We start from the raw sequence: 23,861 nt of genomic DNA, 5'->3' as shown, positions 1-23,861 counted from the left end.
AAAATTCGTTATTGTTCTGTATATTGTTTAATTTTATGCAAAGCAACATACGATGTGAGTCACCTAAACAAGTGTAGCGTTGGTCTTTTCGCGTGATGCCTTGCATAAAATTGTATGATTTTATTCAAAATGATACAGAATATAAATACTTAGGACATTAAAATACGTTCTCAGAATTGTACACTGATTATTTATGGACAGGTTATGGAGTCAGTCACAGCATTTTTCGGCTACGAGTGAAACTCAGGCGGCGGTCTGAAGTTATCAGTTCCCCCGCCGAACGCGAGCGATCTCCGGCACAACATCCAGCGCCGTTACGGTGGAAACAGGACAACAGAGACTGGACCATTACACTTGAATTACTTCTAAATGTTTAATTTTTACTTCTAATATTTGTTAAACAATCTTAAATGTAAGGCAATATATATTAAAAACGATATAAAATATGCTATACTATAAAATGATCGAAAATAAAGGAATTATCATGCAAATCAGTGATTGTGTGGAGTAAAAAAGTTTAGAGGATTTAAGTTAATCCGTAAACATTAATTCATGTATGAAGTAAAAGAAAAAAATCAGCTATTATAGTAAAAATGAATCAACCCATTGCTGGGTTAAATAAACAACCCAATTTGCTGGGTAAAATTAACCCAACATGTGTTCTGTCCTGTATTTACCCAGCCCTTGGGATGAAAACAATCAAAATTGAGTTGTTTTTAGTCCTAGTGTATTTTAGAGTGTAGTAAAAAAAAGTAATATAATTAAAAAGCATACTAAGTATAGCTCAAATATATTAACATATTTACTGACATATCGCTTGAGACTTACTGATATAAAAAATGTTATTAAACTTTCTTTGGAGTACTACTTGTGCACAATGCACATTTCTTAATATTAAGCCTAAAATGTGTTTTATTGTCAATATTGATAAGCATTGTATGAACTTTCCATAATATTAATCTTTAAATGCAAGATATTTAAAGTGTACCTAAAAGTATACTTGCAATAGTTCAACTTTAACACAATCGAATATACTTCAGTATATCTTTAGTTGGATCTCAGCACTACTTCTGCACAATTAAAGAACACAATTAGTTAATCCAATTTATCAGACTTTAAGTATACCAGTTTAGTATACCAAAAGTGCAATTGCAGGGTATTTTTATTAAGTACATAAATATGTAAATGCATTAGTAGTATACTTAGCATGAAATAAACGTATTTCAAATACATTTTAGTATATTTATTTTTCACTATAGGGCAGTCTCATACTTTTCTATTTAACCACAATTAGTCTTGAGAAACTCTTTAGATTATTTTTGTTCCCACTTTACAGGTCATCAGTAAAACACTCAACCAGTGTGTGCAAGGACCCATTTGGTACATTAGAAAAGCTCAGCAATGCTTCCCTAAATAAAAGCAGGACTTCCCCTAGCCAGCACCCAAAGACAGGTCAATGCATGGGAGCTAATTTTAGAGTAATGAATCAGCCTGCCCATAGTCTAGCCCCAATGCACTAAAGGGCAACTCTCATTCAACCTCCTAACCTACAGCATAAATTAGGACAAATCTTTTACCTGAACCACAGTCCTAGATAGGGACTTTTCTGTTTATCACTAAGGTAAAGACAGTGCTGGACCAGGGAATGTAAAAATGATTGTTTAGCTATTAAACTCCAGGAGAGAAACTGCTGTGTCATTTTGCACAAGACATGCAACATTACTGAGGTATTGCAGAGTGCACATCTAAGACTGTGCGGTGATGTGTAAAACTATCCCAGATTCATTTTTAGCCACCACAGACATTGCCTGTAGATGGGCGTACAGTAAATAGAAACTTTCACTCTGTCATCTTGCCATATGCCTCATAAGCTTTACTGTAATGTACACCACCATGATGAAGACCTGATGGTCGAAACGTTGTACGAGCTACAATAAAGATTTTAGGAGCAGTCATATCAGTGTGCGGACATCACGTTTGTTTTTCACCACCAATATTGTCACGTAAATTGTAAATAATTTAAAACTGGTTATCATAAAAACACAAAACCCCCAGATGACATAGTACAATAGGAAAAAAGGTACTATTGAAATGTCGCATATGAAGGCTGCATATGTCATTGAGGCCATCTCATTTAATAAAAGTAACCGTTAGATTGTAAAGCAAGAAAGAAATTCGAAGTTTTTTTGTTAAATCGTATGTATTTTACGAGTTACTCCTAACTCCGCCCCTAAAGCTACCCGTCACTGGGGTTTAGACAAATCATATGAATTCATACAAATTAGCCACCTCGTAAAATACATACGAATTAGTCGTGAGATAGTGTTTATTTTACACCTCACGAGGAATAACAGTCAATGTTATTACGGTTACTTTTCTTAAAGCTGCAGTCTGTAAGTTTTGCCTCTTCGTCGCCATCTCTGTTTGAAACCTGCAATTGCAGTTATTTGCGGAGTTATCATCTTTACGTGGGTTGTGTAGCGCAGATGAATCTAATGTTTGCTGTCAGTCACCACATCGGTGTAGATACTGTACTTCTGAATCACAGATTCTGTGTCTGGGAAGTATAAGGAAAATAAGAATTTTCACCAGAAAATGTAATCTGAACAAGTAAGTTGCCACTTTTGTTCTGACCAACTGAGAAAAAAGCATTACAATAAATCGCGCTGCTAATGGTGATTAAATCTAACGATCTCTTAGCATGGATCACGTCAAACCGTGCAAATTATTATTATTGTTACACTTTGTTCTCAAATTGTTAATGTTAACAACATCAGCATTGCGTGACTATGTGTATTTATGCTGCCTTCACGTGCTATAGGAAATTTGATAATTCCCCCTTCTGAAGCTTATCGTATTCAAGTTTCAAAATGGGAGGGCGTTCATGTGCAATTTTTTTTTAACTCGGAAATTCGTATTTACAATAATTCCGATAACACGTGAAGGCAGCATTAGTGTGTATTAGCATTACCTGTAGATTTCAGTTTCTGTAGCCACTCCGCAGTCCGAAGTCTTTTGCTTTTGACTACGGGTGAATCTCCAGTTGTCACTGATGATTGTCATTTGGACCTTTCTGGATTACAATCCGCCATCAAAATGATAAGTTTAACTATTGCAGCTGCTGTGAGAAAAGGTTATAAATGATCCGTCACGTGTAGCATCGTCACAAGATATAGCCTACTAACTGGGACTCCTTCTTTATGTAAACAGACGTGACGTAATGACGCAAAGACGAACGGCTGCATGCTCAAATTTCCATGCGGAAACCCACCAGTACCGATTTTATTATAAAACATTATTACAAGCCTAACGTTGTGAAGGTAAGGAGATAGTTTTGAAAACTGTCTGGTTATGTACTTGCTCAATAATTGATTATGGATTATTTTTAACCAAAAAAGTTATGGACTGCATCTTTGAATAAGACATTCATATGCGACCTCTGGAGGACACAGCCTCTGAAATGAGACACAGCTATTTTATCACATGAAATGAACTTAAACAGATCCCTGGCAGCTTGTTTTTGAAAGAACATGTTAAATCAATCATCAAAAGTAAACAACTTGTCGCCACCTACTGGCATAACGATGTAACCTGTAGAATGAAAGAAAAAACTCATGCAGTCTGGAACACAGATAATGTTAGTGATACAAACAGTAAAAAGTCCCAGTTGTGTTGGACTGTCTGCAGAATGAAAGTTTTTTATTTATTAATTTTTTAACACGACTAAAGAAGAATTGCTTTGTCAAGGTCATTTAGATACATATTAGAGAAAGACTAAAACTTAATTAACATTAAAACAAAAGTAAAATAAAATACGCAAATGTTTAACCAACTGCTTATAATAGAAGAGACTGGAAAAAACCCAATAAGATAAAAGCAAAGAATAAAATACAACTAATAATCTCTCTTCAAATAACAATTATTTTAATCTGCCTGGGAAAAATACATTCATTTATATTTCAAGCATGGAAAGGGTGGAGCTTTCTCTGCATTTCATTTAAAAAACTAGACATGTGATTAAGACTGCCATACCTCTGACTTTCCTCACATTATCTGCCTCATCTTGAGAGACTTGGCAAGAGCAGCTACGTGTCTGCAAGCAAGGTAAACAAAATCTTCATTATCACTTATGAAACTACTTCTGTAAGTGTAAAGTCTGCTTTTTAACGTTTTAATGGGTACATAACTTTAATAGGTTTAATATTAAGTCAATTCCTCCTGCTGCTATTAAGGCTAAGAATGTGAAGAGTTCATGCATGTAATCACACTGTGATTATACATTACTTTCTAACGACTGCAGCAGGTATCTGTCAGACTTGATTAATTTCTGGCTGAAATCATTATGATCACATCATGAATACTGTATCTATGAGGAGCCATGGCAATCAATGCACTATGAACTAGAATGTCATTGGGCCATCATCGATATTTAATGAAATGCATCCATCATTTGTCTTTTGGTTTTTTATAAAGATAATATAGTTGTTGGGTTAGCACTAATTTTATTAATGCTTCTTTCATAATGGAATTCACAAACTTGATTTGAATTACTGATGTTATTCATGTTTACAGAATAATCTATCCTGAATTATTTTGAAGACTTAGTGAGTTTTTAAATGTATCTTTATTTAAAGTAGCTGCCTAGACTTGGATTAGAGAAGGGTCACACCCAATGGATGGATTCTTTATTATAATGACTGTGGTGCTTCATATGTTCTGTGTCCATGTATCCCATATTAGAAATTAGTTATCTCTCTAGGTAGAATGATGAAAGAGTCGCATTTCCTTTAGACTTCTTATAGCCTACTTGGGTCACTTTTCCTGTTATTTTGTCTTAAAAAAAGATAAACCAAGCTCTGATTATGGATAAGAAGTTGGACCTGTCCAGACTAACAGAAGAGGAGGCTAAACATGTGTGGGACGTCATTCAGAGAGACTTCGACCTCAGGAAGAAGGAAGAGGAGAGGCTGGGGTGAGGACTTTAACTTTAGGTTACCACTTACCCAGCTAACAGGGAATGTTCTCAGAACGTTCTGACAAGGTTCTCTCAAAGTTATGAACAAAATTTCTTCCAGTATCATCAATAGAACATTCATTCAGAGTTATCTGGTCTTTAATAATGTACTCAAAATGTTAACACACACACACACACACACACACACACACACACACACACACACACACACACACAAAAAACGATATTTATACATCATTCATGGAATTTTTTTTTCTTAAAGTTTTTAGTTGGACATTTATCTAACATTTTAATGTTACTACTTGTTTCAGAGAACATTCAAAAGTAACATTCCCATAATGTTTGCTAATTATAAAATGGAATGTTCCCTTAAAGCTTGCATAACAACAACAAAAAATCATTTTTAAAGCATTAAAAAACACTTTACGTTTTGAACGTTCAGAGAACATTCAGAAATAACGTTTTCCTAACTAAATGGGAATGTTAGCAAAACGTAGTGTACTGTGAGGTCTATCCACAGTGCATAATTTAGTCCATATTTCTCTATATATCATACTATAGAACATGCCAGAAAAACCAGGTTATGAGAAAGGGCACCGAGTGTGAAAGGACACTGTTGTAAAGACATCATGATGATCATGGTACAGTCACAAGGCCTGATCACACCATTCCACTGGCTGGGAAAACACGATGCCCCAGAGCTCTATTCTTTTTGCACAAGGAGGTCTCTGTTTGCCTATTGAATTGTTATTAGCTCAAGTTGGAGGATTATGTTCTTTTCTATTTGTTGGCAAGGACAGTCATGTAGTGTGTGGCTTGAATTCAAGTTGAATTCTTGATCTGGGGCCGTATTCACAAAACATTTTATCTTACCACTAAAAGTTCTCCTAAATAGCAGTAAACTATTCACAAAGCTGCTGAGACAAACTTTTACTAAGGAACAGAGAGAAGTCTTAAGCTAAGAGTAAGGGCGGGGTTGACCTCGTTGCTATAGATGATGTCAACACGCTAACTAACTATGCACACAGTGATTGGCTGATGGGGGAGGGGTCTCTGTCAGTGATTTAATCATAGAAATATTGTAGAACAAGGTATCATGTTGCCATGTTCAAATAAAGATTTTAAAATGTAGGCTAGGTGTCACTAATTATTAAACAAGTATATGTTCAGATAATTGTCAGCCTCTTACATGTCTGCATCTCGAGAGATTGCAGAATTCAAGCGACTATGTTTTATGAACAAAGTTCAAGAGGAGCACGTTCAAATGGTCTGTCTAAGCTGGAGAGGAGGCATATATACACAGCCGACTCACCTGTTATCTCAACAGTTTTCTGCATCCCTCCGACACCCTGACGGTGAACTCGGAGCCCTCGATCCCCTCGGACAGCACTTCAATCACGCTTATTTTACTCATTTACTCTATTTGATCATTTGTGATTGTGAACTTGTGAAAACAACTGCCACAGGTAATCGGACATTATTTATTTATTTATTTTCAAAGATTTATTTTTGGCGTTTTTGCCTTTTTATTACACTACCAGTCAAAAGTTTGGAAACATTACTATTTTTAATATTTTTGAACGAAGTCTCTTATGCTCATTAAGGCTGCATTTATTTCATAATAAATACAGAAAAAACAATAATATTGTGAAATGTTATTACAATTTAAAATTATGGTTTTCTATTTTAATATACTTTAAAATATAATTTATTCCTGTGATCAAAGCTGAATTGTCAGCATCATTACTCCAGTCTTCAGTGTCACATGATCCTTCAGAAATCATTCTGATATGATGATTTATTATCAATGTTGGAAACAGTTGTGCTGCTTAATATTATTTTATAACCTGTGATACTTTTTCAGGATTCTTTGATGAATAAAAAGTTAAAAAATATCAGCGTTTATTTAAAATAGAAATCTTTTGTAACAATATACACTGCCGTTCAAAAGTTTAGGGTCAGTAATTTTTTATCACATGAATTTCTTTTTTTTGAAAGAAATTAATACTTTAATACTACTCAGCACGGATGTGTTAAATTGATAAAAAGTGATAGTAAAGATTTATATTGTTAGAAAAGATTTATATTTTAAATAAATGCTGTTCTTTTTAACCTTTTATTCATCAATGAATCCTGAAAAAAGTATCACAGGTTCCAAAAAAATATTAAGCAGCACAACTGTTTTCAACATTGATAATAACTGAGTATCAAATCATCATATTAGAATGATTTCTGAAGGATCATGTGACACTGAAGACTGGAGTAATGATGCTGAAAATTCAGCTTTGATCACAGAAATAAATTATATTTTAAAGTATATTAAAATAGAAAACCATAATTTTGAATTGTAATAATATTTCACAATATTATTGTTTTTTCTGTATTTATTATGAAATAAATGCAGCCTTAATGAGCATAAGAGACTTCGGTTAAAAAACATTAAAAATAGTAATGTTTCCAAACTTTTGACTGGTAGAGTATGATAGGACAGTGAGTTGACAGTAAGCGGAGTGGGAGAGAGAAAGGCTGGAACTCGGGTAACGCGAACTGCCCACAAAGTTAACGCCGCTGACGATAGGACATTAATTTCAACTTGACCGCAATGTTTTGTTCTCCATCATTCAATGCATTTTGCCTGTACATAAATGAATCTTTATGTTATGTCATCGCGGATTAAAATCTATGAATCAAAATATTTATTGCATTTATAAGGAAAAGGCTCAGCACCCAAGGTTCTGTTGTCTCAATGATTGTACAGTGTCTTTGGGCAGATTGCTGAGACGGATTGCCGGCAACAACCATTTTAGGATTGTTTGTGATTTGGTCTTAGTGACTTATGCTGGATACACACCACAAGATAATCGGGCTGATTCTGGGCCGATTTCTCCACTTCCGTCAATCCTAGGTAATGTCCCGATTATCTTGATGGTTCTACAGATTATCTTATCAGATTTTCCTGTGGTGTGAGGTGTGTTAAGACTGACTGAATCTGCTCGGAAGAACGTTGGAGGTGCCCCGATCGCGAATCGTAAATATTCAACACCTGGGGCCGTATTTACAAAACATCTTAATTCTAAAATTGCCGATTTAGGAGAAACTCTTAAAAATAATGCGCGTGTCAGTCCTAATGTTAGGACTCCTAAATTTTTGCTCTAAGAGTATTTCGCAAAACATTTTAGCGCTAAAACTAGCTCCTAAATCTGTGAAACGCTAGAAGTAGTCAAGAGGACTCCTAAGTCACTAAGACCAAATCACAAACAGTCCTAAAATGATTGTTGGTGCCAATCCGCCTCAGCAAAGACACTGTACACCATTGAGGCAATAGCGATAGAGCCTTGGGTGCTGAGCCTTTTCTTCATAAATGCAATACATATTTTGATTTATAGATTTGAATCTATGATAAAACGCCAAAAATAAATCTTTAATAAATAAATAATAATGCCTGATTACCTGTGGCAGCTGTTTTCACTAGTTCACACTTACAAATGATCAAACAGAGTAAAAAAATATATATAATAAGCTTATTTGGCGTGCTGTCCAAGGGGATCGAGGGCTCCGAGCTTAGAATTTTGCCCAAATCCAGAGTTCTCCTCATATCCCCAGCCAGCCGAGAGTGAGGAACGGGTTGGCAGAGGGATACAGAAAACTGTCGAGGTAACAATAGGTGAGTCGGCTCTCGTCTGTGTATATAAACATCCTCTCGAGCTGATTAGATAGACCGTTTGAATGAGCTCCTCCAAAATTTTGTTTATAAAACATCATTTGTCACTTGAAATCTGCAGTCTCTCGAGACACAGACACGTAAGAGGCTGACAATTAGCTGAACATATACTTGTTTAATTAGTGACACTTAGCCTACATTTTAAAACCTTGAATTGAATATGGCAACATTTTTATTTTAAAATCTTTATTGGAATATAGCAACATTTTTATTTTAAAACCTTTATTTGTATATGGCAACATGATACCTGATCAGAGGTGTAAAGAGTACCTGAAAACCATACTTGAGTAAAAGTACTCATACCTTACATCGAAAATGTCTCCACTACAAGTTACAAGTAACCAATTCCAATACAACTTGAGTAAAAGTCTTAAAGTATCTGATTTTAACAGTACTTAAGTATTTTACTCATGCTGAATGTAGGCTCAGGGATGCACTAGTCCTGAGAGACATGCCAGTGAAAATAAGAAACAATTGATTTGTAAGATGAGTTTATTTTCTAAAATCAAAATAAAACTGAACACCTCAATGTTGCAATAAATCAAGGTCGACGCAACAACCTTTTAAACGTCTACAAACTCTTAAGTCTCAGTTGAGCTCAAGTGCACAGAAAGGCCATAAGCAAACCAAAATCCTTCAAAACGGTCTTGTCAATATAGCGGATAAATAAAATAATGTAAGTAATAAGTAAAATTAAATAGTCAAAGTCTACTGTATGTGCTGGTTTGAGCCTCATCACCAGCTGCAGTCATTTCCTCATCTAATAAATCAAACATCTGCGATCAGCAACTACCTGCTAATGCACTCACAGTCACGTAAAGTATCCTTATCGACAAGTTTTGGGTGAGTAAAGGCAAAATGCACAAGATACAGTACCTTCAATGCCCTTAGATGGCGATATTACTTCTTTATTACTTCATGGCGCAGCACAAAGTTAAATGGATTTGGACAGCAGAGATGGAGGGTCAGCTTGTTGATTTGTGGCAACAGCACGAGTGTTTATACAACGTGTCCTGTAAAACAAAATCATTCAGTGCAATTTCTTCCTGCCTATCGTCCGCCATGTTTATTCTGAAGTCTTGAGAGATTTTGCGAGATTTCCCTTGTTCACAGTCGGGACTCTGGTTAAAAATCTGTTCATGTGTGGCATGCTGTCTTTGTCATATCACGACACACCACACTTAGGAGCAAAATGGTTAAATCTAAGAGTTTTTGTCCTCATGTCTGTGGTCTCTCACATTTTGAAAATCTTATAAGATTTTAAAAATCTTTTAGTGTTTACCCAGCATTAGGAGTCCTCTTGACTACTCCTAACGTTTCACAGATTTAGGAGCTAGTTAAAATGCTTTGTGAAATACACATAGAGCAAAAATTTAGGACTCCTAAATTTAGGACTGACGCGCCCATTATCCTTAAGAGGTTTCCTAATTCGGCAAGTTAGAAGTGTTTTGTGAATACGGCCCCAGACTGTTTTATGATATCCATTAAGAGTGCTGATTTTATGCATTATCATAATAGTGGAATTCAGTGTAAGCTAACTAACATTATGTGTCCAGCACATAGATCAGAGGTTGCTTTCTATTTATATTTAATTATTTAAAATGTTTTTAGTTGAGTGCTAAGCCAAACCTGCCTACAGAAAAGCAGCCCGATTCTCAACCGTCAAAGTCACAAAGCTTATTTCATCTCTTTATGTCATTATGCTGAGACATTCTGAAGGCTCTGTCTGTTTGTATTTCATCGCAGGGAGCTTAAATCCAAGATTGAGAAGGAGGAAACAAAGAGGGAACTCCTGGGGTCTCAGTCAAATCTGAGTGACTCTCACTGCATCCGCTGCCTGCAGCCCTTTAAGTTCCTGGTGAACAGCAAACGGCAGTGTATGGACTGCAAACTCTACACCTGCAAGACCTGCAGCCGCTACAACAAGAAGGAGCGTGGCTGGGTGTGCGACCCCTGCCGCATGTCCAGGTTAGAAAGATCAGATAACATTTGGAACATTTTTAGAGCTTCTGCACTTACAGTAGTACACTTTCTTCTATAAAATAATGTGAATATTTAATCACTAAGATACAATCTATACATAACACCTGTTTTTTTTAATGCAGGGTCCTAAAAATTGGAACCTTGGGGTGGTACCATGACAATGTACGCTCTCGCTTCAAGCGTTTTGGCAGTGCAAAAGTGATGAGGTCACTGTACAAGAGATTAAATGAAGATGGTGAGTGCTATTAAAAGCCCCCGATAACCTTTATTGTGTACACATAAGCTGTCACATCATCATACTGGTTCAGTATCACCAGTCATTTTAAGTGCTTATCTAAGCAAGTGAGTGTTAAGTAAGAGATAATGTACAGTCAGCCGGTCATTATCGCAAAATAAACCCTGCCATGGTGATTGGGTCTTGGAATAGAGGGCTCTTGTATCACCCTGAAGGGGTTTATTTTGCGATAATGACTGGCTGACTGTACATTATCCCACTTAAGACACAGCTACTTACCAAATAAACTAATATGTGGATATCAAATATTGATTTCAGTTTAATATATTCACTCTAAAAAATGCTGGGTTAAAAACAACCCAAGTTGGGTTGAAAATGGACAAACCTAGTGATTGGGTTGTTTTAACCCAGCGGTTGTGTTAAAATTACTGTATTTCTTGCTTAAAATGAACCCAAAATATGTTGGAAATGAACATTTATTAATAAGTTTAATGAATAATAATTAAACAATAAAATTGTTTATTAACAAATGTTCACCTTTTGATTATTATTGTTGCCTCTAGTAATTATGTGTCTGATTTTTAATTTCCAACATATTTTGGGTTCATTTTAAGCCAGACTTACAATAATTTTTTAACAATAGTTGGGTTAAATAAAACTGCCCAGCACATTGGGCAAACATTTAACCCAACCACTGGGTTAAAACAACCCAATTGCTGGGTTTGTCCATTTTCAACCCAACTTGGATTGTTTTTAACCCAGCATTTTTTAGAGTGTTGTATACATTAATTTTAACTGTATAGTCACTTTGGATAAAAGCACCTGCTAAATGAAGAAATGTAAAAAATCTTCAAGCTTCCACTAGACTCTAAAAAATGCTGGGTTGTTTCAACCCAAATTTGGGTCATTAAATGGACAAACCCAACCATTGGGTTAAAATTTTACATTAAAATTTGTCCATTTTTGACCCAAATTTGGGTTGAAACAACTTTTAGATTGTAGTATTAAATAAATAGTTTAATAAATGACAGGATAATACATAAAATATATATTTTAATTTGGCCATATTTTAGAAATTAATTTAGAATTTAGATTGATTCATTTAGGTCACTATACACTCTAAAAAATGCTGGGTTAAAAACAACCCATGTTGGGTTGAAAATGGACAAACCCAGCGATTGGGTTGTTTTAACCCAGTGGTTGGGTTAAATGTTTGCCAACCTGCTGGGTAGATTTATTTAACCCAACTATTGTTTAAAAATGACTATATGGCTGGATTAAAATGAACCCAAAAACATATTAATAAATGTTAATTTCCAACATATTTAGGGTTCATTTTAAGCAAGCAATACAGTCATTTTTAAACAATAGTTGGGTTAAATAAATCTACCCAGCAGGTTGGGCAAACATTTAACCCAACCGCTGGGTTATATCAACCCAATTGCTGGGTTTGTCCATTTTCAACCCAACTTGGGTTATTTTTATCCCAGCATTTTTTAGAGTGTAGACAGTGCACTGTTAATTTTTGCAGATTGATTTCATATGTGAAAAAGAACAAACATTTCTCTCATTAGCTCAACTAGAATGATCAATGATCAGTGTAACATATAATGAATATTTAAAGCTTTTATATACTGCAAGAGACAGCAATAGTTAGACCACGTGTAATCGTTGTTATGTCTATGTGTATTTAGTTACCAAAAGGATTTGTTTATCAGTCCGAACTCAAAGACCTCTGTCCAGAGGCTGAGCCCCAGTGCTGAGGCCACAACTGGGTCACATGCTGTGTCTGGGGCACTGCAGAACCTGTTGATGTTGTTTATAGCCTTGCACGACGGGACATGTTAAACAGAAAAATGAGAAACCTTGGCTGAATGAACAAATGGAGGCATAGAGTATTTATCCCAAGGTTAAAGATGACTGAAGTGACATCTGTCTTTGGTTTACAGCTGTAAAACTGTTTATGTTCTTTGTTTACAGTTATGAAGCTTCATTATATTTTTATTATGACTTTTGTTGTGGTATTATGTACAACTTCAATGCAGAAGTGATTACTCAAGTATCTAATTTGTTAAAAATACTTGAAAAATGTGGCAATAATTCCACATATTATATTCTGTGTGAGTGCCTGAGTTAAATATTCTTTAAAGAATGTCAGATTTTTCCTTTGTGTTGCACAAGACCGGCACTTACATTATTGTCCTTTATTTCTCGAGGGCAACGTGATGATGACACACAGAGCATGCCTGATGTGCGCAGTGAGTACAAAACACATTCATGGTGTTGTGAAGAAAACAAGAGGAAAAAATAGTTGGTGTTGTCACAGAGTAGAGCTGAGGGCGTTGTTGATGTATCAGTAATGAAAGCATGGAATTCCTTTTGATAGTGCAACACTGTAATTTATAATATGTTTTATTCTTAGATGTGTATAATGGTCATCATGATGATGAACATATGGATGCTGCTGAAGCTCAACGTTATAAGCAGGTAGATTAAATTATGTTAGGTATTTGAATTTACATTTCAGTATGAATTTCAAGGGCATTTTTGATGCTTTCCTTATGTGAAATAAAGCATGATTAAAAAAACAACAACAACTTAGTAACTCATTGTTTTAGTGCAAGGTGTGTAAAGGCACATTCACACCAAGAACAATAACTACAAACCCGATTCCAAAAAAGTTGGGACACTGTACAAATTGTGAATAAAAAAGGAATGCAATGATGTGGAAGTTTCAAATTTCAATATTTTATTCAGAATACAACATAGATGACATATCGAATGTTTAAACTGAGAAAATGTATCATTTTAAGGGAAAAAATAAGTTGATTTTAAATTTCATGGCATCAACACATCTCAAAAAAGTTGGGACAAGGCCATGTTTACCACAGTGTGGCATCCCCTCTTCTTTTTATAACAGTCTGCAAACGTCTGGGGACTGAGGAGACAAGTTGCTCAAGTTTAGGAATAGGAATGTTGTCGAATACAGGCTTCTAGTTGCTCAACTGTCTTAGGTCTTCTTTGTCGCATCTTCCTCTTTATGATGCGCCAAATGTTTTCTATGGGTGAAAGATCTGGACTGCAGGCTGGCCATTTCAGTACCCGGATCCTTCTTCTACGCAGCCATGATGTTGTAATTGATGCAGTATGTGGTCTGGCATTGTCATGTTGGAAAATGCAAGGTCTTCCCTGAAAGAGACGACGTCTGGATGGGAGCATATGTTGTTCTAGAACTTGGATATACCTTTCAGCATTGATGGTGCCTTTCCAGATGTGTAAGCTGCCCATGCCACATGCACTCATGCAACCCCATACCATCAGAGATGCAGGCTTCTGAACTGAGCGCTGATAACAACTTGGGTTGTCCTTGTCCTCTTTAGTCCGGATGACATGGCGTCCCAGTTTTCTAAAAAGAACTTCAAATTTTGATTCGTCTGACCACAGAACAGTTTTCCACTTTGCCACAGTCCATTTTAAATGAGCCTTGGCCCAGAGAAAACGCCTGCGCTTCTGGATCATGTTTAGATATGGCTTCTTTTTTGACCTATAGAGTTTTAGCCGGCAACGGCGAATGGCACGGTGGATTGTGTTCAAGGACAATGTTTTCTGGAAGTATTCCTGAGCCCATGTTGTGATTTCCATTACAGTAGCATTCCTGTATGTGATGCAGTGCCGTCTAAGGGCCCGAAGATCACGGGCATCCAGTATGGTTTTCCGGCCTTGACCCTTACGCACAGAAATGAATCTTTGGATGATATTATGCACTGTAGATGATGATAACTTCAAACTCTTTGCAATTTTTCTCTGAGAAACTCCTTTCTGATATTGCTCCACTATTTTTCACCGCAGCATTGGGGGAATTGGTGATCCTCTGCCCATCTTGACTTCTGAGAGACACTGCCACTCTGAGAGGCTCTTTTTATACCAAATCATGTTGCCAATTGACCTAATAAGTTGCAAATTGGTCCTCCAGCTGTTCCTTATATGTACATTTAACTTTTCCGGCCTCTTATTGCTACCTGTCCCAACTTCTTTGGAATGTGTAGCTCTCATGAAATCCAAAATGAGCCAATATTTGGCATGACATTTCAAAATGTCTCACTTTCAACATTTGATATGTTATCTATATTCTATTGTGAATAAAATAGAAGTTTATGAGGTTTGTAAATTATTGCATTCCTTTTTTTATTCACAATTTGTACAGTGTCCCAACTTTTTTGGAATCGGGTTTGTACATGTATAAAGATAACAATATAGATATTGTTCTAAAAATTACTCTAAATATAAAAGAATAGCACTGTCCACACCACAGCTATAACAATAACGATATAGAGAAACAATATCGTTGGGATCACTTCCAGAAAGATTTTTTTTCCAGCTGTTGAATGATAAAACACTGACAGCCAATCAGAATCCGTTCTAATTTAACGACGTTAATCGTCAAGGTCCAGAAAAATCCCCCACTATTTGACAAGTCAAACCCCCTTTTCAAGGATAATTTAAAGAAAATGGATATATGGAAAACAATCGGTCATACCCTCGGAATAAATGGTGAGAAGTATTAATGATGAGATCATTATGCCAGACTAGCAAACAGTGTAGCATAAAATTACCTCAGATATCCAGCACTAGTTTCCACAATGTTGTCTTACTTTCTTTGAAGTTGCAGTGAAAAAGACTAGGTGTTGTTTTTATTCCACGATTGCACTAGCTATTCACTCGAAACATAGCATGCTGAGGACATCTGCTGGTTAAAGCCGTGTAAATGCAACAAGAACAGCAAAAACATGTTGTACACACTTTAAAACCGCAGCGCGTGAGCTTAGAATAAACAGACCGTAATTGTTCCTTGGTGTCACAGAGAGCCTAAAGGCCCGTTCACACCAAGAACAATGAGTATAAAGATAAATATAACTGTTCTTGTTGCATTTACACGGCTTTAACCAGCAGATGTCCTCAGCATGCTATGTTTTGAGTGAATAGCTAGTGTAATCGATCTAATCTAACAGTGAATTTAGCTGACGAAGTCAATATAGTGGAATAAAAACAACACCTAGTCTTCTTCACTGCAACTTCAAAGGAAGCAAGACAATGTTGTCGAAACTAGCGCTGGATATCGGAGGAAATTTTATTTTAGCTGAAAAAAAAAAAAAAATCGTTCTGAAAGTGATCCCAACGATATCGTTTCTCTATATCGTTATAGTTATAGCTGTGGTGTGGACAGTGCTATTCTTTTATATTTAGAACGATTTTTAGAACTATATCTTTATCGTTATCTTTATAGTTATCGTTCTGGGTGTGAACTGGCCTTTATTAGTACAGTTTGTGTGTAAGGGAACCAGTACCCTATGAAAAGCCATTTCTGCCACATGAGAAAAAAATCCTGCTTAAAAAAAAAATCCTACATAAAAAGTCATAATTATGAGATACTAAATTACAATTATGAGATAAAAAGACAAAAATATGAGATAAAAAGTCAAAATTATGAGAAATGGTCAAAGTTATGAGAAACTAATTCATATTTGTGAGATAAATAGTCGAGATAAGAGAAAAATTTGAAATTATGAGATACTAAGTCAGCATATGTTAGTGAGAAAAGGAAAAAAAAAACATTTATATGTCAGCCTACGTATGTCAGAATTATGACATTAAAAACATTTTACGTCAATATGACTTAATATGTCATAATTATGACATAACCTTTAATGTCATAATTTTTACATCATAATTAGTGCTATGATTTATCAAAGCATGATTCATTTTTTCTTTTTTGTGGCGGAAATTGCCTTCCTTACTACACTGACTTGAAGGGCATGATGCTTCTGTTGCAGTTGAATACTATACATTACTGTATATCATAAATATTTTAGAATCATTATGTAAAAGCACTGCGAATATTTACAAAGTGTGCTATTACGATAACAAGAGTCTCTTAAACCAGTATTCTGTCACTCATAATATCTTAAATGAACTGTTGTGACTTTCTCTCAGATACGAAAGACCAAGCGTCTACTCTCTGTCCACCCCATGGATCTTGACATGGACGACTACGCCACTCACTCTCGCAGACAGTCTGTGCAGGTATTGATATGGCTCATAATATTGTTATCAACATCCACATTTTTAAGGGTATTATAAGCACTTTTTTCCCTTCTCCAGTACATCCATGAAGATAGAGGTCAGCGGAATGATCTAGAATACAATTCTGACATGTACCATCACCATCATCATCGCATGAACCGCAGGAAAAGCCTCGACAGGTTCTTGCGCCCAGGTGAAGCAAACACGTTCTGTTTGTACATTTCAGTCTCCATTTCTTTCTTTACCTTTCTTTCTCGTCCTCACCTCTTTCACAAAAAGACAAATTTACACAAACTGCTGCTGGATGGAGTAAAAAACTGATCACATATCAGGGGCTTCATGTAAAACTTGGCATAGATTTCATTCTAAAAAGAAGGGATTCCATCCTATGCTAAGTATATACATTTACTCAGGTCTAGTTTTAGAGTAAAAAAATATCTAAACGTTCTTTAAACAAGACAAATTTAAGTGAACAGCTTTACTGTATAATACTGTATATTAACACTTGTTTCCAGAGAATGTATTTTAATATATATTTTAATTATATCCGAAATGCAGGTGAACTCAAAAACAAGGGAGAGCTGGATCCATGCAGTGAGTTTACTAACAGAATAAACATAATAACAATCCAACACGGACACCAAAGAACCAGGGAACAGAATGAGCACACCAAAACATACTGTCATGTAGGACAAGACTCGACAAAGAACACAAGAACTGGGTTGTAAATACTAGAGGAGTAATAGGCAAACAAGACACACCTGGGAATGATCATAGAACTAATCATCTAGAAAAACTACAAAGAACTACAAAACATGGCGCAGAACAGGAAGTAGACCAAGAGAACACAGACCAGAATCATGACAATATGTTAAAAAAATAAATATATTTAAATGTTTTTTTTTTAATGTATTTTAAATATAATATAAATATAATATATAATATTTAACAATCTAAAATATTTATTATAATATTTTTTGCATCTGTGAATCACTGACAACGTTTTTAAAATGAAGGTTAAGTGGGTTAAGAAGTGTTACAGATCGTCTTATAATATTGTATTTTAATATCTGTTCAGTTAGTGTACATGTTGTATAATATAGGATGCACTGCATGGACAATCACCAGGAGAACTTAGATGCGTTTTCAGCATTAAGCAGATTAACTCATTTGTCACCTTCATTTTTGTTGTAGATGATGGCTTGTATTCTGAAAACAGAATGGTACGCGCTCGCTCGCTCTCTAAAATCAACTCCTCTGTGGCTCCGCGCCAGATCTACCTGGACACTTCAGAGGAGGAAGATATGTTTCGTTACCCCGTGTACCAGCTGCCCCCACGACGCCGCAGTCGAGCTTCATCTCAGGAAAACATTCATCAGGGAGCACCACCGGTATGATTAAGAGAATTTATTCGCATTTGAAATATAGTTATACTTAAAAGCACATAATATTTTTTGATTGGGCTGACACTTAGTGAAGATGCATCATCATAAAAAAGCAAAATGTTTGGTTATAGATGCCATTGTAAAACATGCACTATTCACAGTTAGAGGAGGTATTCAAGGATAGGGACAAAATTAATTGTTTTCAGCTGGTCATGTGATTTCAACAAGGTGACTCCCATCAGGCTACTGATATGACTTGGTTCTTCACCTCATATGGATGTAAATGATTTTAAACATACGATATTCATAATTTTGGGGTCAGTCAGGTTTTATATTTTATTTTTTTAATCGTTTATTTAGCAAGGGTAAATTTAATTGATCAAAAGTAACAGTAAAGACTTTTACATTGTTAGAAAAATTTCAATTTCAAATAAATGCTGTTCTTTTGAACTTACTATTCATGAAAGAATCCTTAAAAAAAGAAATATTAAGCAGCACAACCGTTTGCAACTGTGATAATAATAAGAAATATTACTTGAGCACAAAATCAGCATATTAGAATAATTTCTGAAGGATCATGTGACACTGAAGACTGCTGAAAATTCAGCTTTGATCACAGGAATAAATTACATTTTGTAATATATTAAAAGGGAAAACCTGTATTTTGAATTATTATCATAATATTTCACAATATTACTGTTTTACTATATTTTTGAGCATGAGAGACTTATTTTAGAAACATTAAAAAATCTTAAACTTTTGAACAGTAGTGTAAAAGTACTGTTTTTATTGCACATTTTAACCAATTATTATTGTAGATAATATTAGTTTCAGTTACTTAATGTTTTGTCTGTTATTGTAGAATAATTGATTTCAGATGTGTCGCATAAAACAAGAAACTGTGTTTTCTTCAGACAAATGTCTGGCTAGAGTGACTACCTTGTTCAAATCATCATTTGATCAATCTGCATATTAAAGTCAACTTAACTTTGTTTTTTTCCTGTCGTTCTTTCACATGTTGCCTGTGCGGTAGATCAATGAACTGAGCAAGAGAATGTCTGCCTATTGAGAGTCTTTTGAATCGACTGGAAGAGAAAATGACTTTGCCTTCTGATCAGGTATGAATAAAGTCTCAGAAATTAATTTATTCCAGTACTTCTTATTATCCTGAAGGTTTCATGTAGGTCCATCTCATGATTTTAATAAAAACGACTTATTTTGTATGTTTGTAGCCTGTTCAGCCCACAGCAGGGCAGATGGAGGAGGAGAAGCTTAGGAGAAAACTAGATGAGCTGATGAGCGACAAGGCGCTTTCCTCTGATGAAGATGAGCCGAAGAGACCTCCTCAGTCCAAAGGGTCCACTGTGAGGGGGGACCAGGCACCAATGGCCCCTGCGTCCCAAGATCCCTTGAGCTCCTCCAGTGATGAAATGCCCACTGAAGCACAAAAGGTGAGTACTCAGACAACACACATATCCACAGACTCCAAAAATCTGATGCTGTCTTTGTCCAAGGTAAGGTTTTCCTGAGAAGCATCTCTGATTGATTAATATATTAATATATATATATATATATATATATATATATATATATGTAAAACAATTAATGCAGATTTAGATGTCTCATTATCAGACTATTAGTGGAATACCAGATGGCATTAAAAGTCACACAACTTTCCGCAGGCTTCCCATATTGTCGGTAACATTTCATAGAATGCCAGAACAAATACTTTATTAAAGGGATTGTTCACCCAAAAATGCAAATTCTGTCATCACCCTCATGTTTTTCCAAACCTATAAGACTTTGGTTAATCTTCGAAAAACATTTAGACAATTTTTTTTAACAACTAGCAAAAGTGGATTCAGACACGCGCTAAGTGCACTTGCGCCGTGCGCTTTAGACCATGCGCTTAGATCGTTAAAATAGGGCCCTAATTGTCAATGTTTTTTTTTTTTTTTTCTCGGATCCTTTCCCACAAAAAAAATTATTTTGTGTCTCATTTGATTGGATGGACCAGCCTTCAATCTGAGTGGGCCAGCGCCTACCCTTATGTAGCCTCACCACTGATATGATGAAGTTTTGGTTACCTGGACTTTCAACGGAGGGACAGAAACCTCTCAGGTCTTATGGGTTTGGAACGACATGAGGATGAGTAAATTATGACAGCAGTTTAATTTTGGGGCAAACTATCCCTTAATAATCTTAAAAGACTGAGTTTTAGCACTAGCATTTTTATCAGAGTAGCCAAAGAAACATCTGAAAGACATTCGTAGTTCCCCTGAGTTGTTTTGATAACTAATCCGTGTCTTATCTAAAGACCATTAAAGGATTAGTTCACTTTCAAATGAAAATTACCCCAAGCTTTACTCACCCTCAAGCCATCATATGACTTTCTTCTTTCTGATGAACACAATCGGAGATACATTAATAAATATACTGATGCATCTGAGCTTTATAATGGCAGTGAACGAGACCAACGAGTATGAGCTGAAGAAAGTGCATCCATCCACATCCATCCATCATAAACGTACTCCACACGGCTCCAGGGGGTTAATAAAGGCCTTCTGAAGCGAAGTGATGCATTTGTGTAAAAAAATATCTATATTTAACAAGTTATAAAGTAAAACATCTAGCTTCCGCCAGACCGCCTTCCATATACTTACGAAGAAAGTGTAAAACTCTCGCAGTTCAAAAAGCTTACGCTACGTCATAGGCCTTCCCTATCTTACGGAAAAAGCTTGACGCGACGCCATTTCCATTTTTTTTTTCCGTAATTCAAATACAGAAGGCGATCTGGAGGAAGCTAGATATTTTACTTCATAACTTGTTAAATATGGATATTTTTCTTACACAAACGCATCGCTTCGCTTCAGAAGGCCTTTATTAACCCTCCGGAGCCATGTGGAGTACACATTTATGATGGATGGATGTGGATGGAGACACTTTCTTCAGCTCCTTCTTGTTTGGTAATGCATACTGCCATTATAAAGCTCGGATGCGTCAGGATATTTATTAATATTTCTCCGATTGTGTTTATCAGAAAGAAGAAAGTCATATACACCTAGGATGGCTTGAGGGTGAGTAAAGCTTGGGCTAATTTTCATTTGAAAGTGAACTAATCCTTTAATGACACTTATGCCTCATTTAGCTATACTCTTAGCAATGCCAATACCTCTCTACAGTCATTTTTAAGGGTTTCAATGCTGATGAGGCTTCTCTCCTCTCGGTTAATTGCTCTTCCCTCTACATGGCTTTCAGAGATCCACCGCGGCGGCCCTATGCGACATCACAACTGAGATTCTAAGAACAATTAATGCCACTGAAAGCGCTATGAACGAGTTGGCCCACTCAAATCCTAATGACAGACTTCAGTTAGCGGGCACTGATGTTAAGCAGGCTGATGATGCATACAGGGAACTTGAGGAAAATGTAAGCTTATCCCTCTTATAGATCCTGTTATGTTTGTTTGAAGGAGAGAGATTAGACACTTGGAATACCAATGGCATGACCAATCGGTTTTATATCACTAATGTTTGTAAGATTTGTTCAAAACTAAATTGCTGTATTTTCTTTCTTTCTTTTTTACCGCAGGTGTACATGACTTCAGGGAAGTCCTTTGATATAACGAAAAAGTTGCAAATGATTGAACAGAATGCTAAGAATCACTACAGAGGCCCGCTGACTGATTCAGAGCTCTCTGATCTGGAGGACCAGGTTGCTTTGGCAGCCGCTAAAGTTCAGAGCACAGAAAGTGAGGTGAGTTATATTCAAAAAATATATTATATGGCTAGACTCTATTTATCTGTCTATCTATCTGTAGATATTAATTATTTATTATCTATCAGGTCTCAGACATTGAGAACAAGATAGCTGCTCTAAGTGCTAAAGGATTATCAATCGATAAAGCCAAGAAAAAGGTGAACTGAACAAAGAACCTTGGTAAAATTAAATTTATAAACTTGCTGTCTTGCAGATTTGCAACTAATTAGATGTTTTTGTTAATATTTTATTCCAGGCACTGAGTATACAACAAAAAAGGAAGTTTTCCCAAGACATTCCTTCAAACAGAGTACACTTTTGAGTGTAAACAGGACATCACTTTAACTCTTCTGTTGCATCAGCCCTTATACGTGTGCCTCTTATTTCAGTACATGCATTCAGTCCAGAGGATGTTTTGCAAATCATCAGAAGACAAGAATACGCTGAGCCCCAAAGGATTAAACAGTATTTTCCATCTATGTTCAAATTTTAATTGCATGAGTTATGTTGTTTCAGAATGCATGATTTTTTTCACTAGTACAAATTGGATCAATTACTAGGAATAACATTTCTCCTATACATAAATGCAATGCAGATGTCAGTGAGGTTATCATGTATTGCTAATGACATATACTCTATATATGAAAACATATGCGCCCATATTACTCCGTAATATTATGACTTATCTAATATTAATCTGATCTTGAATTAGCACTAGTAAACTTTGTGTCTTGTGTAAATGATCAGGCGACTTGACCAAACCCCAGCTTTAACTAAAATCATTATTAGTTAAAATAATGAAATTGACAAAATATGTATTCCTGCCAAGAAAAATGTCTTTTCCTTGCCTGCTTTTTTCCTCAAATTGCCTTTACAACTTTGAGATTTTAATAATAAAGGAAGGTATTCCAAATAATAGTTTTTCCTTTATTGCATCATTCTTTTTGGAGATACACTAAACTTGTCACTTTATCATACCTTAACACTTTAAGTTATAAATGTTGATTTATTAAAGTGTAACACTTGTGCCCTTGGAAAATGCATTGTAAAATGGAACATGTTTGTGTTGCTTTCCTGCTTGAAGGGGAAAAAAGATCCCCAACTGGGTTGCTGGTCTCAGTCGGTCTCCCAGCCTGATCATGCTGATCTGTTGACTAGTTTTAAAGGCATTTAGGCTAAACAACAGCTTCCCGACCATCTTAAACCAGTTAAGGCACTTCTAACAACAGCTTTTGCTTAAACGTTAGCAAATGCTTCATAATAGATAATGCAAATCAAGGATGTCTGTTATGCATTAAGAAAGCTATCCATTAGCATTCTCATTCAATCTCTCGTTCTAGTGACTATCCTGAGCGGTGAAGTGAAAGGCTGCAGACAAGGAAAAGTTCATTTCATGCTGGCAGGCTTCATTACAAGCAGGGGATAGATAATTGTTGGATGCCAAGCCAAAGCTTGACCCCATTATTGCAATTGCATCTGCTTGGTGTTCATTGTAGAGGAGTGTGCTTCCCTCTAGTGGACATATAAAGAAGGCTAGCATTTCTCAGATCTTAACTTAAAATCTCAAAACTACTCCACATCATCTAGAAACTTGTGCACATCATAAAAGCAATTTCTCATTCTTTTGAACAAATTGCAAATGCAATTAATTATGTACAATTGTCTGCTGTTTCCTACATTATCAATTGCTTATGTCATGTTGATCAAAATATATTATATTGG

At 35.7% G+C, this 23,861-nt stretch overlaps 1 protein-coding gene and 1 long non-coding RNA gene across 2 annotated transcripts in view; one reads left to right on the top strand and one right to left on the bottom strand.

Annotated features, from left to right (window-relative positions):
- The window catches only part of LOC127513925 (uncharacterized), a 757,994-nt gene that overhangs the window by 653,807 nt on the left and 80,326 nt on the right, over positions 1-23,861 (bottom strand). The gene's annotated exons all lie outside the window — the stretch shown is intronic.
- mlpha (melanophilin a) lies at positions 4,018-22,306 on the top strand. The gene is given in 14 exon segments (XM_051896112.1): positions 4,018-4,104; positions 4,845-4,972; positions 10,443-10,664; positions 10,802-10,914; positions 13,131-13,172; positions 13,337-13,401; positions 16,906-16,995; positions 17,074-17,188; positions 18,190-18,386; positions 19,414-19,443; positions 19,445-19,498; positions 19,613-19,831; positions 21,972-22,136; positions 22,226-22,306. Coding segments are annotated over 13 exon segments (1,503 nt in total). The 5' UTR covers positions 4,018-4,104; positions 4,845-4,862.

The sequence above is a fragment of the Ctenopharyngodon idella genome, chromosome 6 (genome assembly GCF_019924925.1).
Source record: "Ctenopharyngodon idella isolate HZGC_01 chromosome 6, HZGC01, whole genome shotgun sequence".
NCBI lineage: Eukaryota > Metazoa > Chordata > Actinopteri > Cypriniformes > Xenocyprididae > Ctenopharyngodon > Ctenopharyngodon idella.
This window is presented reverse-complemented; position numbering and strand designations above follow the sequence as displayed.